The following is an 18976-nucleotide window of genomic DNA, read 5'->3' on the forward strand; positions in this document are numbered from 1 at the left end:
TACCTTTTTTAAGGACACCTAGAAAGGTCAGAGGTACATTTTAGGCATTTCCTCAACAGTAGCATATCTGGAAAAATGGGATCTTTAGGAATGGATTGTGTTCAACATTTCAGGCAATGTGATAAATTGTCCTGAAGGACATCATGTCTTATTCACGTACTGATTCCAAAGTACATCAAGTAACCTATGTATCTAACCAGGCATGATTGTCTACTGATACCACTCTCCCCATCTCTTCCTTCCATTGAGAAGAATGTCATCAGAGGATAAGACTGTGGAGCCCTCTGACCAGGGACCCTCGCTGCCCTCTGTTAGTGCAGGGGCCACGTCCACAGGAAGCCCTGCCCAGACAGACAAGCGCCCCAGGGGCAGACCACGCAAGGATGCTACCACCACCATCGTACCCCAGGCTCTACCCACAACTACATCCAAGACCAGGAAGAAGTATGTTGTTTACCCTCCATTTCTTAACAATTGGTATTTATCATAAGACGCCTGTGAATGTAGACTTTCTCTCATGTACAGTAGACATAGACTTGCCCAAGTCATCACAACAGTCTTGTGTGCAGTTAGCCTGCAGTTTGCTTATCTGGTTGGAACTATGAGCTAGTGGCTACTCCGCTGCCCCAAAAGCTCTTAAAACATCACACAGATACTATCCAAAGCATCAGGCAAAGATCTCATTTAGCAGATGCTGTTATCTAGAGCTATTCTGCACACAAGCCTTCCCAGGTTTTATTGTATGCAGCAGTACCAACCGGCCTCCTTCATCATTTCCATGGCAACACATAATGCAGCTCAGGGAGCCCTGCTGTGTATTATGATGCCTACAAGGTACCTTACTCTCTGCTCACACACTCCATATCCTCAATATCCTAATATGTTGACCCCCAGATGAAATTAGTCAATCAATCTATAATCAAAATTATATGTTTATGCCATGGCTATAAGGACAGCTGAGACCATTCCGGTCTTGGTCACATTAGCTGATAGGATGTTTGGTGGGAGTGGATAGCATGTCATTGGTCCCATTGTTTTACAGCATACAAGGGATCAAAGGAATACATAGCCTAGGCCTGCTATCTACTGTTTGGTTGTATTTCCCAGAATGAGCTGACCCCTGGGACGGTGGAGGGAAGTATGCATTATTACTAGGACTGTCAAACTATTATAAAATGTGTAATCGAGTTAATAGCGGGATTCGCTGTGATTCATCTCAAATTCTCAATTTGCTCAAATTGAACTGTAATTTAAGATTCTTTACACAAAAACCATTACAAGACTCTGTCTTGATTTTATCCAAAGTAACGGTTAGCAAAATCGGGTAAATTGATAAAGCACACTTTAAAAAAAAACTGCAATGTCAACCTGTTTTGATATTGCATTGTTTTTAGCTGCATAGATGATGTATTTCAAGTTTTCAGTGTATTTTGAACGCTATCAGATAATGCGATTAATCACGCTAAATATTTTTTATTATTACTGATTATGCATCTCAGGCAGCATCCTTAAATGAGGGGGAGCGGCTGCTTTTGGTATATACCCCAGGTTATTTATTACTGGTATGTTGTTTTTGCAAGGACAATAAGATGTGAAGTGTTCATATCAGGAAAATTAACATATTTATTCTAGAGCTAGTGATACTGTGTTGTCTTTGCAACATGTATCAACCGGGCACTATTTTGCAGTGGTGGAAGAAGTACTAAGTTGTCATACTTTAGTAAAAGTAAAGATACCTTAACAGAAAATGACTCAAGTAAAAGTGAAAATCACCCAGTAAAATACTACTTGAGTAAAAGTCTAAGTATTTGGTTTTAAATATACTTAAGTATCAAAGTAAATGGAATTGCTAAAATATACTGAAATATCAAAAGTAAACATATTCATAATTTCAAATTCCAGACAACACAATTTTTCTTGGATGATTTATTTATGGATAGCCAGGGGAACACTCGTGACTTTAATTTACAAATGAAGCATTTGTGTTTAGTGAGTCCTCCAGATCAGAGGCAGTAGGGATGACCAGGGAAGTCTCTTGATAGATGTGTGAATTTTACAATTTTCCTGAAAAAATGTAACAAGTACTTTTGAGTGTCAGGAAAAATGTATGGAGTAAAAAGTACATTATTTTCTTTTGGAATGTAGTCAAGTAAAAGTTGGCAAAAATATAAATAGTAAAGTACGAATACCTCAAACTACTTAAGTAGTACTTTAAAGAATTTTTACTTAAGTACTTTAAACCACTGCTATTTTGATGCAAATTACTCTTAAGGATACAATAGGCATCCCTTAGAACAGGGGTATTCATCTCTTGGCCTACTTGGTCCAGAGCCTCTTGGTTTTCTGTTCTACCTGATAATTAATTGCAACCACCTAGTGTCCCAGGTCTAAATCAGTCCCTGATTAGAGGGAAGATGAAAAAATGTAGTGGAACTGGCTTCAAGGACCAGAGTTGAGTTTGAGGGCCTTTAGAAGTTAGAAATTGTTTGATTTCGAGACTGGGTTGGTTGTCATACACCATTCCAGTCCCGAACAGGGAATCCATGCCAGGTTTTCTTGTCAGCTCCCTGATAGCTGGAACTACTTACAGCATTATTTTCACTCCTCTTTTTTTTCTCTCTCTCTTGTTGGGGATCATGGAGAGAAGTTGCAGAGGGGATGGGGAGCTGGATGTTACAGTCCTTTAGGGTGTTTTGACGTTTAACGCTGCAATATGTATCTTTTTGGACCACCTGACCAAATTCACATAGAAATGTGAGTTATTAGGTCTGTCATTCTTATTGAAAGCAAGTCTAAGAAGCGGTACATATGTTCCATGTGCGATTTTCTATGCTTCCCATTCTTAAAGGTGCAATATGCAGAAAGGGCTCTGCCATTTCCTGCTTTCAAAAATGTGTATAGTTTGCCTAATTTCAGTTTGCAACAAAACAAGCAGTGCTTTGTGTAGGGAATCATTGTACCATCTAAACCGCTGTGAAATATCTTTTAAATAACCAAACATTTTGTATTTCCAGCTGTTTGAAGCTGGTGTACAAAACAGAAAGTAAAAGATGCAGAAACGAAACTAAACAATGGGAAGCGTGGAAGTAGCGCACATAACTTATCTATTGCTTCTTAGACTTGGTTTCGGATGTATAACTCACATTTCTATTTGAATTTGGTTGGGTCGCCAAAAATGTTACATTTAAGTTTATTTTTTTGCATCTTCTACTTTTGGTTTTGTACACCAGCTGAAAATACTATATTTTTGGGTATTGAAAATATATTTCACAGCAGTTTAGATGGTACAATGACTCTCTACACTATACATTGCTTGTTTTGTCACAAACGGAAATGTACATTTTAACAACCACAAAATGGTGGAGCGATTTCTGCATATTGCACCTTTTAAAGAAAAGTCAAAAGAAAAGGCTACACGAGAGCATATGGACACCACTGTAGGCACACCACGCTGGGAATGGTCACAGACAGGGTTATGATGGTATGAAGTTGCGTCTGCTTAGTCTATATGTCAGATACTGTTATGTATCTCCTGCTCATCATATAAAAATACCTTGGTTAATAATTAGGTAGCCCTGGTAATTGTGGAGAAGGTGATATTCATGCCAGTGTAGTGATGTCAGATCAGATGCATCAGCCACTTAATAGAGGGTAACTTTATGGTTTGTGTGTACTACCTATGATCTGAATATGGCTGATATCAGACAGCTGGACTGTCCTCAAACAGACGTATCTCTCTGCTGCAGACGTTGTTGGGCACTAAAGAAGCCCCTTACCGCCTCCCTCCTCCCAGACAGAGAGGAGCTTGAGATGTCTTGGAACAGTGATGCATTTTTAATCCTGGTGTCAGCTACTCTACACCCCGTGCCGTCATCACAGGGATGCTCCCTTGGCTTGGAGGTTTTCCCCTTTAACTGTAGGTTAGAACATTATGGATGGAGCTCTCATCACTGTGCTTTATTAGACCTGGGCCTATATTGGGGCCTTATTGGCCCCTTGCTTAAATATTTGTGGCCATGGCTAGGCCTCGTTTCTGGAAAAAGATCAGGGCTCTCTAGTGTCTTCATTAATCATGTATTGATTTGGTATTTTCAGTTAGTGTTTTTTTCTCTCCATTTTTTTCCTGCCCACGCAGAAGCTTGAACTGTGTCTTTTAGGCTTCCATCTTGTTGCTTCTTATCTGGAGTGGGAAGTCATCTGGAGGGAGGAGTTGATTTGGCATCTGGCCCATTGTGATTTCTCTCTCCAGTGGCATCGAAAATTACCCCCCCTCCCACTGCATCCTCCCCACTACCCCCGAGAAACGCTGGCTGCTCTCATTTGGAGTGTTTGCTCTTGAATTTAGCAGGCCCACTGTGCGTGGCGCTATTTAATTTAATCCATGACAATTATCACCTCGACTCGACATGGTGGCTCTCAGATTGGGTTAAAACAACTCCTACTGGAGGACGCTGACACGGACAGATCTCTCCTCTGCTGTGTGTGTGGTGGGCTTCATTGATGTGTTAACTTTGCTTTCCAGACAGTTGGTTTAAATGAAAAGAGGTAAAGGTGACGTCACCTTGGTTGCAAGTGTCAGAGTTGTGGCTGTAGCAACTGTCTGTGTGTCTTCAACTCTGCCCTAGTGTCACTGACCGCTAGGATGCCATCATTATCATCAAAGGTGACGTAGTCTAGAAAACAAGTGAGAGGTGAGGAGTGGGAAAGGCTAGATGATGTGAGACGTAGTAAAGAGAGCCGTGTGGATTTCAGAGCCACTCAACAGGAGGTCAAGTCAGATCTGAGTCAGGCCAAATTCCATTTATAGCGGGAAGATCATACAATTCTGACATTTCTTCACTCTGCTAGGCAGCCTAATGGTTTTAGCCAGACGACATGGGTGTGTATGATCCAAATGATTTGGTGACATTCTAGCCTATGTCTGTAGGCCCCTCCATAGACCCCCAAATACTGCTATGGACAATAATAATACAACTGACTGGTTCAAAGATCATTGTCCTCCTTCTGTTTGTACTACTGCAGCTGCAGCCATATGGCATTTCTGCTCATTTACAGCTTGTCGCTGTGTGTAGCACAACCTCTGTCCATATTACACCTCTCATCATCCAGATTGATCATAGGATGTTTGTGTTAAGCATAAGTCTGTAACTTCTGCTTGTCCATAACAAAACCCACCTCCACCAGGGGCCCTCTGTTCACAACGTTGGTTGACATCAGCAAACCGCTCGCTCAACGCCATACACGTGGTCAGCGGGTGTGAGGCCGGTTGGACGTACTGCCAAATTCTCTAAAACGACGTTGGAGGCAGCTTATGTTACAGAAATTAACATGAACTTCTCTGGTGGACATTCCTGCCGTTAGCATGCCAATTGCGCGCTCCCTCAAAACTTGAGACATCTGTGGTAATTGTGTTGTGTGACAAAACTGCAAATTTTAGAGTGGCCTTTTAATGTCCCCAGCACAAGATACACCTGTGTAATGATCATGCTGTTTAATCAGCTTCTTGATATGCCACACCTGTCAGGTGGATGGATTATCTTGGTAGAGGAGAAAAGCTCACTAACAGGGATGTAAACAAATATAACATTTTAGAGAAATAAGATTTTTTCATAATCTTTTGTGCATATGAACATTTTTCTGGGCTCTTATTTGAGCTCATGGGACCAACACTTTACGTGTTGCTTTAACATTTTTGTTCAGTGTATATTGAAGATCATTGAAAGTTGGGAGGGAGAATCGTGCTCCTCCTCCTTGCCCCCTCCCTATTACCTCTTGCCCACACCCCCATGCCCTCCATGGTACCAGCAGCTTGCACCAACACATACCACTCTGCCTTGCCTTGCCCCAGCGGCCTGAGTGCCTCCATTAAGAATCAGTGACAGCTGTGACTATATTTAACTAATTCATGATCAACAACCCACCAGCCTCCTAAGGGAAGCCAACACAATAACTTTTCTATTTTTCTTCATTGCTCTTTTTCTCCCTTCCCCCCCCCTCTTTTTCTTGCTCTTTCTTTCGCTCATAATTTCTCTCTCGCTTATAATTTCTCTCTGGCTCATTTGTTTTCTCTCTCTCTTTCTCAATTCAAAGTGCTTTATTGGCATGGGAGACATATGTTTACATTGCCAAAGCAAATGGAATAGACAATAAACAAGGGAAACATTAGTAAACATTACACTCACAAAGGTTTTTAAAAAGAATATAGACATTTCAAATGTTATATTATTGGCTATGTACAGTGTTGTAACAATGTGCAAGTAGTTTAAATATGAAAGGAAAAATAAACAGATAAATATAGGTTGTATTTACAGTGTTGTTTGTGCTCCTCTGGTTGCCCTTTTCTCATGGCAATGGGCCACACATCTTTCTGCTGTGATGGCACACTGCGGTATTCCGCCTGACCGACATGGGAGTTTAACAATGTTTGATATGTTTTTGAATTCTTTGTGGTCTGTGTGATCTGTGGGAAATATGTGTCTTTAATGTGGTCATACATTTGGCAGGATGTTAAGGAGTGTAACTGGCCTCCTGAGTGGTGCAGTGGTCTAAGGCACTGCATCAGTGCTAGCTGTGCCGCTTGAGATCCTGGTTTGAGTCCAGGCTCTGGCGCAGCCGGCCGCGACCAGAAGACCCATTGGGAGGCGCACAATTGGCCCAGCGTCGCCCGGGTTAGGGGAGGATTTGGCCGGCAGGGATGTCCTTGTCCCATCATGCTCTAGCGACGCCTGTGGCGGACCAGGTGTACGGTGTTTCTTCTGACACATTGGTGTGGCTGGCTTCCGGGTTAAGCGGGCATTGTGTCAAGAAGTCGTGCGACTTGGTTAGGTTATGTTTCGGGGGAAGCATGGCTCTCGACCTTCACCTCTCCCGAGTCCGTACGGGAGTTGCAGCGATAAGACAAGACTGTAACTTCCAATTGGATACCACGAAATTGGGGAGAAAAAGGGATAAATGATTTTAAAAACGGCATTCCAATTTGCTCCGTTTTTTTGTTGATTCTTTCCACTTTGTCAAGTAGTAGTCTTTTTATGTTCTCATAATTTGGTTGTCCTGGGGGTCTGTTTGTGTTTGTGAACAGAGCCTCAGAACCAGCTGTCTGAGGGGACTCTTCTCTACATTAGGGCTTTGTGGTGGAATGTGTGAACATTACTTCCTTTTAGGTGGTTGTAGAATTTAACAGCTCTTTTCTGGATGTTGATAACTAGTGGGTATAGTCCTCGTTCTGCTCTGCATGCGTTGTCTCAATTGGGGGTTTGTCCCGTTTTCTGAATCCTTGGTTGGTGAGTGGACCCCAGACCTCACAACCATAGAGGACGATGGGTTCGATAACTGATTGAAGTATTTCTAGCCATATCCTAATTGGGATGTTGAGTTTTATTTTCCTTTTGATGGCAGCCTTGTGGAAGTTAGCTGTGGTGTTGATGTTTAGGCTGAGGTGGGTGTCATTCTTTGTAGGTTCTAGGGCAACAGTGTTTAGATAAATATTATATTTGTTGTCTTGGTTACTGGACCTTTTTTGGAACACCGTTATTTTTGTCTTATTGAGATTCACTGTCAGGGCCCAAGTCTATCAGAATCTGTGCAGAAGAGCTAGGTGCTGCTGTAGGCCCTCCTTGGTTGGGGACAGAAGCACCAGCATCTGCAAACAGTAGACATTTGGTTTAGTAGGGTGAGGCCGGTTGCTGCAGACTGTTCTAGTGCCCTCACTAATTCATTCTCTCTCTCTCAGGGGGCGTACCAGAGGTAGAGTGGTTGTGGAGGAGGAGGACAGCAGCATGGACGGGACAGAGGCAGCCGCTTCAGAGAGCCCCCTCAGGACACAACAGGTCAGTCACCCCCCTCCATGTGAGACCTAGGTGGTCACCTTTAGTCCTGTCTATTTTGGTCTTTGGTGAGTGGTATGGAACTCCAGCTGAACTCAGAGCGTACACATCCTGACTGACGAGAGTATACAGATATACAGAGAGTGTTTCTGAAAATGCATTCTACCGTGCTCCGATCATGCAAATTGGAGCACAGGAGAGTCCAAATCAAAGTATGCGAAATGGAGCACGGCGGGCGCTTCTCAAATATATATTTTGAAGCATTGATGCTTCAACGGTAAGTATGCAAAGAAATATGAAGCAACCACATAAAAAATGACAAAACGTTTATTGAAATCAATGGCAGACATTATTTGAGCGGAAGCGAGAGGATATACAATGACTTTGGAATGAAATGTTGCCTACAATATTTTATCTTGATACGTTAGTAAATACATGCTGTGTTAATGTTACCTGCCTACATACCATAGATAGCAAGCCCATAATACGTCAATAGGGCTAACAACTAGGACTGTTAGCTTGCCAGATAGCCGCGAAGAATTGTTAGCTAGCTACCCGCGAAGAATTGTTAGCTAGCTACCCACTAAGAATTGTTAGCTAGCTACCCACGAAGAATTGTTAGCTAGCTACCCACGAAGAATTGGTCTATCTTGCATAATATTAGTTTTTGGTCATTTTTGCCTGTTAACCAGTCTGGTTAGCTACATTATTAGGATTCACAAACAGCTAGCTGATAGTTATGAAGTGAATCAGTTTCTTCGTGTGTATCTTGTTTAGTCTATATTGCCATTGTTGTCTTGGCTGGAAGACGCTTCAGAGAATGAGTACTGTAAGTCAATAGGGCTAACTGGCTAGCCATGAAGAATTTGTAGCTACCCATGAAAAATGTACAGATCTTCCTTGCATAACATTAGTTTTAGGTCATTTTTGCCTGTTTAACTAGCTGGCTTGCTAGATTATTACGATTCACATATCTAGCTGATAATTATTAAGTAAAATATTTACTTTGTGTATTTCTTGATTTGTCTATTGTTGCCATTGTCCTGGCTAGAAGAAGGTTCCGTGAATGAGAAGGTGAAGCGTGAGGTAATACAGTAGGGGAGTGCGAGTGCTTCTCAAATGTATTGTTTATACGTTCTCCACACTCTCGTCCTCACAAGAATGTACTCAAGAGAACGTGTTCGGAGAATGCACTCGGAGCATGAGAGTGTGGAGCACGGTACTATGCATATTGAGAAACACCCGGGGTCTCGGTCTCTGCCTGTCTGTCACTCTGTCTGTCACTCGGTCTCTCTCAGTCTGTCTCTGTCGGTCTCTGTCGGTCACTCGGCCTCTGTCTGTCTGTTTCTGTCGGTCTCTGTCAGTCTCGCTCTCTGTTGTTCTCTGTCTGTTTCTGTCTGTCTCTCGATCTCTCGCTCTCTGTCTGTCTCTTGGTCTCTGTTTCTGTTTGTCTCTTGGTCTCTGTCAGCCTCTGTCTGTGTCTCGGTCGGTCTCTCTGTCTGTCTCTCGGTCTCTGTCTCTCTGTCTCTCTCTCTGTCTGTTTCTGTTTGTCTCTTGGTCTCTGTCAGCCTCTGTCGGTCTCTCTCTGTCGGTCTCTCTCTGTCACTCTGTCTCTCTCAGTCTGTATCTCTCTGTCTGTCTCTCGGCCTGTCTGTCTCGGTCTGTCTGTCTGTCTCTGTCTGTCTGTCTCGGTCGGTCCGTCTCGGTCCGTCTCTCGGTCTCCGTTTGTCTGTCTGTCTCTGTCGATCTCTCGGTCTTGGTCTGTTTTTCGGTCTGTCTTTACTTTCTCTCTTACTTCCTCTCCATGCTCCCTCTCCTCGGTCTCTCTTTCTCTGGTCGGTCTGTCGGTCGGTCTGTCTGTCTGTCTGTCTGTCTGTCTGTCTGTCGGTTCGTCTGTCTGTTCGTTCTGCACTGGTTTGTTCTTAACTGGTTTGTTCTTCACTGGTTGCCCTTTCTTGTGTTGACAGGTCACACATCTTGCTGCTGTGATGGCACATTGTTGTATTTCACCTAATAGATATTGGAGTTTATCAAAATTGGATTTGTTTTCAAATTCTTTGTGGGTCTGTGTAATCTGAGGGAAAAATGTGTCTCTAATATGGTCATACATTTGGCAGGAGGTTAGGAAGTAAAGCTCAGTTTCCACATTTTGTGGGCAGTGTGCACATAGCCTGTCTTCTCTTGAGAGCCAGGTCTGCCTACAGCGGCCTCTCTCAATAACAAGGCTATGCTCACTGAGTCTGTACATAGTCAAAGATTTATTTAATTCTGGGTCAGTCACAGTGGTCAGGCATTCTGCCACTGTGTACTCTCTGTTTAGGGCCAAATAGCATTCCAATTTGCTCAGTTTTTTGTTTAATTCTTTCCAATGTGTCAAGTAATTATCTTTTTGTTTTCTCATGATTTAGTTGGGTCTCATGGTTTAGTTTTGTTGCTGTCCTGGGGCTCTGTGGGGTTTGTTTGTGTACAGAGCCCTAGGACCAGCTTGCTTAGGGGACTCTTCTAGGTTAATATCTCAGAAGGTGATGGCTTTGTCACTCTCTCTCTGTCTCTTACTCTCTCTGTCTCTTACTCTCTCTGTCTCTTACTCTCTGTCTCTTACTCTCTGTCTCTTACTCTCTCTCTTACTCTCTCTCTTTCTTACTCTCTCTGTCTCTTACTCTCTCTCTCTGTCTCTTACTCTCTCTCTGTCTCTTACCCTCTCTGTCTCTTACTCTCTCTGTCTCTTACTCTCTCTCTCTGTCTCTTACTCTCTCTCTCTCTGTCTCTTACTCTCTCTGTCTCCTACTCTGTCTGTCTGTCTCACGCTCTCTCTGTCTTACGCGCTCTCTGTCTGTCTTACACTCTCTCTGTCTGTCTTACACTCTCTCTCTGTCTTTTACTCTCTCTGTCTCTCTCTCTCTGTCTGTCTTACACTGTCTCTTACTCTCTCTGTCTCTTACTCTGTCTGTCTGTCTCACGCTTTCTCTGTCTGTCTTACACTCTCTCTGTCTGTCTTACACTCTCTCTCTCTGTCTTTTACTCTCTCTGTCTTTTACTCTCTGTCTCTCTCTCTCTCTCTGTCTGTCTTACACTCTCTCTCTCGGTCTTTTACTCTCTCGGTCTTTTACTCTCTGTCTTTTACTCTCTCTGTCTTTTACTCTCTCTGTCTGTCTCTGTCTGTCTGTCTCACGCTCTCTCAGTCTTACGCGCTCTCTCACTGTCTCACGCTCTCTCTCTCTGTCTCACACTCTCTCTCTGTCTGTCTCTCTCTCTCTCTCTGTCTCTTACTCTCTCTGTCTCTCTCTCTCTCTCTCTGTCTCACGCTCTCTCTGTCTTATGCTCTCTCTGTCTGTCTTACACACTCTCTCTCTGTCTTACGCTCTCTCCCTGTCTGTCTCTCTCTCTGTCTATCTTAAGCTCTCTCTGTCTCTCACTGTCTCACACTCTCTCTGTCTCACGCTCTCTCTCTGTCTCTTACTCTCTCTGTCTCACGCTTTCTCTGTCTTATGCTCTCTCTGTCTGTCTTACACTCTCTCTGTCTGTCTTACGCTCTCTCTCTGTCTGTCTTACACTCTCTCTGTCTGTCTTACGCTCTCTCTCTGTCTGTCTTACACTCTCTCTGTCTGTCTGTCTTACACTCTCTCTGTCTGTCTTACACTCTCTCTCTCTGTCTGTCTTACACTCTCTCTGTCTGTCTTACGCTCTCTCTCTGTCTGTCTTACACTCTCTCTGTCTGTCTCACACTCTCTCTCTGTCTGTCTCTCTCTCTCTCTCTGTCTCTCTCTCTCTCTGTCTCGCGCTCTCTCTCTCTGTCTCGCGCTCTCTCTCTCTGTCTCACGCTCTCTCTCTCTGTCTCACGCTCTCTCTGTCTGTCTCTCTCTCTCTCTGTCTGTCTCTCTCTCTCTCTCTCTGTCTGTCTTACTCTCTCTCTGTCTGTCTCACGCTCTCTCTGTCTGTCTCATGCTCTCTGTCTCACGCTCTCTCTGTCTGTCTCACTCTCTGTCTGTCTCAATATTGCCAAAGCAACAATGTATACAATATACATTGTAACAAAATTATAAACGATAGCAAATAATAATATAAAATGGTAGTAAATAATACAAAATACAAAAATAACAACAATATAGTAGAAATTTAATAAATATGAAAAGCTAAACATGGAAAATGAAACTATAACTAACTTCTAACTAATTAACTGTCATCTTCACCATTACATCAGTACTACAGCTACCATCATCATTACTACTACTACTACCACCACCATCATTAAACTGCTATCATCACCCTACTACCCATACCACTACTATTTGGAATGATAAACAACAATAATAATATAAATAACAATAATGGTAATAACAACAATAGTAATAACAATAATACTAATAATAAGTAAGTTACTATTAACTATGCAGATGTTATTATCCAGTATCCCTCAGGCTATGGCAGGCAAATCAAATCAATCAAATCAGAGTTTATTTGTCACGTGTGCCGAATACAGCAGGTGTAGGTAGACCTTACAGTGAAATGCTTACTTACAGGCTCTAACCAATAGTGCGAAAAAAAAGGTGTGTGTGTGTAGGTAAGTAAAGAAATAAAACAACAGTAAAAAGACATTTGAAAAAAGAGTAGCAAGGCTATATACAGACACCTGTTAGTCAGGCTTATTGAGGTAGTATGTACATGTAGCTGTCGTTAAAGTGACTATGCATATATGATGAACAGAGAGTAGCAGAAGCGTAAAAAGAGGGGTTGGCGGGTGGTGGGACACAATGCAGATAGCCCTGTTAGCCAATGTGCGGAGGCACTGGTTGGTCAGGCCAATTGAGGTAGTATGTACATGAATGTATAGTTAAAGTGACTATGCATATAAGATAAACAGAGAGTAGCAGCAGCGTAAAAGAGGGGTTGGGGGGGCACACAATGCAAATAGTCCGGGTAACCATTTGGTTACCTGTTCAGGAGTATTATGGCTTGGGGGTAAAAACTGTTGAGAAGCCTTTTTGTCCTAGACTTGCAGCCAAATATGTATTTGGCTACAAGAGGAGCCATTGCTCCTTCGCCCATGAGTATTTTTTTGTTTTTCCTCTGGGTTTAATAAGTTAACATTTTGAATAAATGTAGTAATTTCTGTGAATAATTCATATCTTGGCGAGGAGAATTTCTCACCTTAAAGGATAAAGTGCATCTCTGTTTCTACCTCTCCTGTTGTGTGGTGACCACTTACACACTCATCTTTGGGTAGCCATGTCTTTTTATGTCTACCGGTTTCTATTGCCAATTGGTGGTCACTCAGCCTGTACTTGGTAAGGATCTGTCTCTGCTTTGTATCTCTGACAGAATAGAGATAATCAGCCAATTCATATTCTCTGTTTAGGGCCAGATGGCAATTTAGTCGACTTTGGGATTTTGTTTAGTTTTTACAATGTTGTCAATATGAGACCTTTGATTGGTTCATGATTGTGTTTATTGGAATTCTTTCTTTTGAAGCAGTGCTGGTGTCAGCTTGGTTGGTTAGGTCCAACACCAGCTGACTGAGAGGGCTTGTTTCTGGGCTCAGCTCTGAAGTGCTTTAAATTGCAGATTTGAATTTGGACATGAATTTAGATGTAGGCAACATTTTTATGATCCTTTCTTTTCTTTTTTATTACCACTGGAAAGCGGCCCCATTCTGCCCTACGTGCATTAGTTGGTGTATTTCTCTGGACTTTTCCGACAGAATTCTGCATGTAGGGTTTCAATTGGATGTTTGTCCCACATATTAAAGTCCAGTTTATTGAGTGGCCCCCAAACCTCACTTCTGTAAAGAGCTATTGGTAGGATTACACTATCAAATATTTTGGTCCAAATTCTAATTGGGATGTTGATATTGAAAATGTTCATTTTTATTGCATATAATGCTCTGCAGGCTTTTTCTTTGAGTGCATTCACTGCCATATTAAAGTTTCCCGATGCAGATATGGTCAGACCAAGGTATGTGTAATTTTTAGTGTGTTCAATTATGGTGTTGTTCAGGGTGAATTTATATTTGTGTTTCTAACATTGTTTTTTTCGGGGGAAATCATGATTTTCGTTTTTTAATTTAAATTTTTTTTTTTACTGCCAGGGCCCAATTATGGCAATATTTCTCTAGAATATTAAGGTTCTGTTGAAGACCTTCTTTGGTTGGTGATAGAAGTACCAAGTCATCAGCATATAGCACGTATGGTTTACCTCTGTGCCAGATAGTGTGAGTCCTAGGGCTGGAGAGTGGTCCAACGTGTGCTAATTCATTGATATAAATGTTGAAAAGATTTGGACTCAAACTGCAGCCTTGTCTCACACCATGACGTTGTGAAAGGAATTATGTTCTTTGGTTTTTGTTTTATTTTTTTATTGCACACTTGTTTTCTAAGTACATACATTGTATGAAGTCATACACCGTACCACCAAGCCCACTTTGGGGAATTTTGTAGAATAGCCCTTTGTGACAAATAGAATCGAACGCTTTTTTAACGTCAATAAAGCAAACAAAGATTTTGCCCTCTTTTTTTTTGGTGGATGTGTTTATTATTGTGTCTAAGGTGTGTATATATGGTCAGTAGTGCGATGGTTGGGGAGAAAGCCAATTTGACATTTACTTGTCACATTTATTTTCTTGAAGAAAGGTTTGAATTCTTGAATTCAAAATGTCACAGAAAATCTTTCCCAAGTTGCTGTTTACCCAAATTCCTCTGTAATTATTGGGGTCTAATTTGTCTCCACTTTTGTGGATAGGGGTGATGAGCGCCTGGTTCCAGACATCAGGGAAGCAGCCAGAAGTTAAACCATGTTGAACAATTTAAGCACAGCATTTTGCAACTCGGGTGTGCTGTTTTAATTTCAGATGTTATGTAGACCACAAGCCTTCTTTGATTTTATAGATTTGAGCTTTTCATTTAGTTCTTGTTGGGTTATTGGGTAATTTAATGGATTTTGGTTGTTTTTAATGAATTTCTAATTGGTTTTGTTGTAAGTCTTTTTGTGGGATGTTTTTGTATAGATTATCAAAATAAGTTTTCCAAATTCCTTCATATTTTGTGGCTTTGTCGTGCTCGTTCCACATGTCCCAGAACTGATTTTGGTCAATTGCGTTTTCAATTTCATCAAGTTGTATAATTTGGTATAATTCAATTTCTTGCATTTCAGTGTTTGTTTATACTGTTTCAAAGTATTCATAGTGTAGTTCTGGGTTGTTATGCTGCTTATGTTTTTCATTTGACATTTGTCTTAGGAGTTTTATAATTGTTTTACATTCGTTATCAAACCATTTTCCAGAAACTTTTTGTTTCTGATGTTGCATTTCTTTGGTTTTCTCAAATTTACTTTCGATGTTGATTTTTGGAATATGCAATTTGATGTTTTGAGTAGCCGAATTGACACCTTTATTGTTTTGGTATTGTGAGTTATTGAAGAACTGTATAGAGTTCATCATTTCATTTGAGTTCAATGTTTCAATGAATCTCTCCGCACTGTTTTGACCCCACCTGTACGGTTGGTTTATGTTGTAGAGTTTATTGTGCTGTTTTGTTTAATGAATATTGCCGGTTAATTTCTTCAGAAACACGTTGATCTGGCTGTGATCTGACAATGGTGTCTGTGGTCTGACAGTGAATGCACTAATGGAGGAGGGGTCAATGTCATTGATGGCATAATCGACTACACTTGTCCCAAGAGCTGAGCAGTAAGTAAACCGACCTAAAGAGCCCCCTCTGATTCTACCATTAAGCATGTACAGGCCTAAGGCTTGACAGAGATGCACTAACTCCTTCCCATTTTTGTTCAGTATTTGGTCAAGACTGTTTCTATTATTTATAATAGGGCTACTGTACAAGGAGGGGTGTCCAAATATGTGGTGGTTACCTCCCGCATCAGTGTAGTCAGGCTCAGAACCTGTTCTTGCATTGAATTCTCCACAAGGAAGCACTTTACCTGAAAGCACCTCTGCCTGAAATGTAATGATTTCTGTATGGAGATTGTCAAAAAACTGATCATCATAATATGATGAATCTGAAGGGGGATCATAAGCTGCACACATGTATACATCATTGTCACAATAGATTGTACCTTTGTTACGTTTTAGCCAAATGTGATTTAGTACCTTTTTTAAATTTCATTCAGTGCTAAGTCCTGCTTATGCCAAATGATGATTCCACCTGAGTCCCGGCCCCGTTTAACATTTTTATGTTTGATTGATGGTAGTAAAATGTATCTTTAGCCTGAGGGACACTGAGTATTTGTCTCCATGACACCATGTTTCCAGTAAGATTATGATGTCCTGGCCCTTGATTGTTTTTAATCAAATCTGGATTTGTTTTATTTTTTAATTTAATTTTTAATTTATTTTTTGAATTTTTACCCCTTTTTCTCCCCAATTTCGTGGTATCCAATTGTTGTAGTAGCTAAAGGTGTTGACAACCTATCTTGTCTCATCGCTACAACTCCCGTACGGGCTCGGGAGAGACGAAGGTTGAAAGTCATGCGTCCTCCGATACACAACCCAACCAGCCGTACTGCTTCTTAACGGAAGCCAGCCGCAACAATGTGTCGGAGGGTACACCGTGCACCTGGCAACCTTGGCTAGCGCGCACTGCGCCCGGCCCGCCACAGGAGTCGCTGGTGCGCGATGAGACAAGGACATCCCTACCGACCATTGCACAACCTTCAATGTTATGTCATAATTACGTAAAATTCAGGCAAATTAGTTCGCAATGAGCCAGGCTGCCCAAACTGTTGCATATACCCTGACTGCGTGCAAAGAACGCAAGAGAAATTACACAATTTCACCTACTAACCTGGATTACTTTTAGCTAAATATGCAGGTTTAAAAATATATACAGTGGGGCAAAAAAGTATTTAGTCAGCCACCAATTGTGCAAGTTCTCCCACTTAAAAACATGAGAGAGGCCTGTAATTTTCATCATAGGTACACTTCAACTATGACAGACAAATGTGACTATGACCCCCATCTATGTGAAGCTTGCCACAATAAGGATTAGCCACAATAGTGGACTTTGCGGTTAGCCTTCAAAATAAAAGTATGGCATAATTCTACTATTTGCATTACTGTCAATAACAAACTTTTATTTTGAAGGCAAACCTCAAATTCCGCTATTGTGCCTGATCCTTATTGTGTCTAGCTTCACAACACATAACTTGGTGCGGTTGAGCCTCACTAGCCAGATGAAGCTAGCTGGCTGCTTATAACGTTAGCTTTGGGCAACCGGGTTAAGAAACTGGCTAGCTATTTATTTTCATGAACTGAAGTTCAATTTCAAAAGGCGACCAACAAGTGGCAACCTAGCTAATACTTACTCACAAGGATTCCTAAATCATTGCTAAGAATAATGAAAATGACTGCAGGTTCTACTGGTCATTGTTTTCAGGCTGGTTGTATTGGTGCTAGCTTGGTACCAAGCTAAAACTAGCTACCCCAGAAGTGGGGATCTAAACAAATTATGCTTTATTATTGTAAACACATCATTCGTGGCCGGTGTTTGCTTGTTTGCAGACCTTTTTGTTCAGCTTTGACAGTGTTATTGTATCTTTTTTGACATGCAAAGACCCAAATGGCATTCCATGGTATGTATGTCGTGAAGCTTATAGCAGTGATATTATTACTGTGTTACTCCGGTAGGGTAACATCTGGAAAATAGCGCACTTCGTAGTGTGTACCGGTGCTCGACCAGTCAGCGAAAGTCAACATCACCCACGACAGAGAAAGGTTGATTGTCAAGGGCAACGAATTCCATTATCTTGGCTTTAATGGATTTCGCCTTTGAGTTGTCTCGCTGAAATTTTGTTAATCTTACAAATGACTACTCGACTTGTTGACTGCTCGATCCACACAGCATACAGTGTGGGTTAGTTTAGGAATGCTGTGATGCACATATAGTGCAACATTTTACGTGGTGTCATTACGTCGTGTACCTACGTTTATATAGGTATGGACATCGGTTTTGCACATCGGGGCGTTACCGATGTTGGCATTTTCAGCGACAGCGGCTTGCGAAAGTATTCACCCCCTTGGCATTTTTCCTATTTTGTTGCCTTACAACTTGGAATTAAAATACACTGCTCAAAAAAATAAAGGGAACACTTAAACAACACAATGTAACTCCAAGTCTATCATACTTCTGTGAAATCAAACTGTCCACTTAGGAAGCAACACTGATTGACAATAAATTTCACATGCTGTTGTGGAAATGGAATAGACAACAGGTGGAAATTATAGGCAATTAGCAAGACACCCCCAATAAAGGAGTGGTTCTGCAAGTGGTGACCACAGACCACTTCTCAGTTCCTATGCTTCCTGGCTGATGTTTTGGTCACTTTTGAATGCTGGCGGTGCTTTTACTCTAGTGGTAGCATGAGACGGAGGATGGCACGTCAATGCGAGCTGTGGCAAGAAGGTTTGCTGTGTCTGTCAGCGTAGTGTCCAGAGCATGGAGGCGATACCAGGAGACAGGCCAGTACATCAGGAGACGTGGAGGAGGCCGTAGGAGGGCAACAACCCAGCAGCAGGACCGCTACCTCCGCCTTTGTGCAAGGAGGAGCAGGAGGAGCACTGCCAGAGCCCTGCAAAATGACCTCCAGCAGGCCACAAATGTGCATGTGTCTGCTCAAACGGTCAGAAACAGACTCCATGAGGGTGGTATGAGGGCCCGACGTCCACAGGTGGGGGTTGTGCTTACAGCCCAACACCGTGCAGGACGTTTGGCATTTGCCAGAGAACACCAAGATTGGCAAATTCACCACTGGCGCCCTGTGCTCTTCACAGATGAAAGCAGGTTCACACTGAGCACATGTGACAGACGTGACAGTCTGGAGACGCCGTGGAGAACATTCTGCTGCCTGCAACATCCTCCAGCATGACTAGTTTGGCGGTGGGTCAGTCATGGTGTGGGGTGGCATTTCTTTGGGGGGCCGCACAGCCCTCCATGTGCTCGCCAGAGGTAGCTTGACTGCCATTAGGTACCGAGATGAGATCCTCAGACCCCTTGTGAGACCATATGCTGGTGCGGTTAGCCCTGGGTTCCTCCTAATGCAAGACATTGCTAGACCTCATGTGGCTGGAGTGTGTCAGCAGTTCCTGCAAGAGGAAGGCATTGATGCTATGGACTGGCCCGCCCGTTCCCCAGACCTGAATCCCATTG

At 42.2% G+C, this 18976-nt stretch overlaps 1 protein-coding gene across 1 annotated transcript in view; it reads left to right on the forward strand.

Annotated features, from left to right (window-relative positions):
- Window positions 1–253: 253 nt before the first annotated feature.
- LOC112260547 (histone-lysine N-methyltransferase 2C) overlaps window positions 254–18976 on the forward strand; it is a 118848-nt gene continuing 100125 nt past the window's right edge. The window contains exons 1-2 of the mRNA XM_042329583.1: window positions 254–444; window positions 7730–7845. Coding sequence (XP_042185517.1) covers window positions 254–444; window positions 7730–7845 — 307 coding nt within the window. The remainder of the gene's footprint in view (window positions 445–7729; window positions 7846–18976) is intronic.

The sequence above is a fragment of the Oncorhynchus tshawytscha genome, linkage group LG10, assembly GCF_018296145.1.
Source record: "Oncorhynchus tshawytscha isolate Ot180627B linkage group LG10, Otsh_v2.0, whole genome shotgun sequence".
In the NCBI taxonomy this organism is placed as follows: domain Eukaryota; kingdom Metazoa; phylum Chordata; class Actinopteri; order Salmoniformes; family Salmonidae; genus Oncorhynchus; species Oncorhynchus tshawytscha.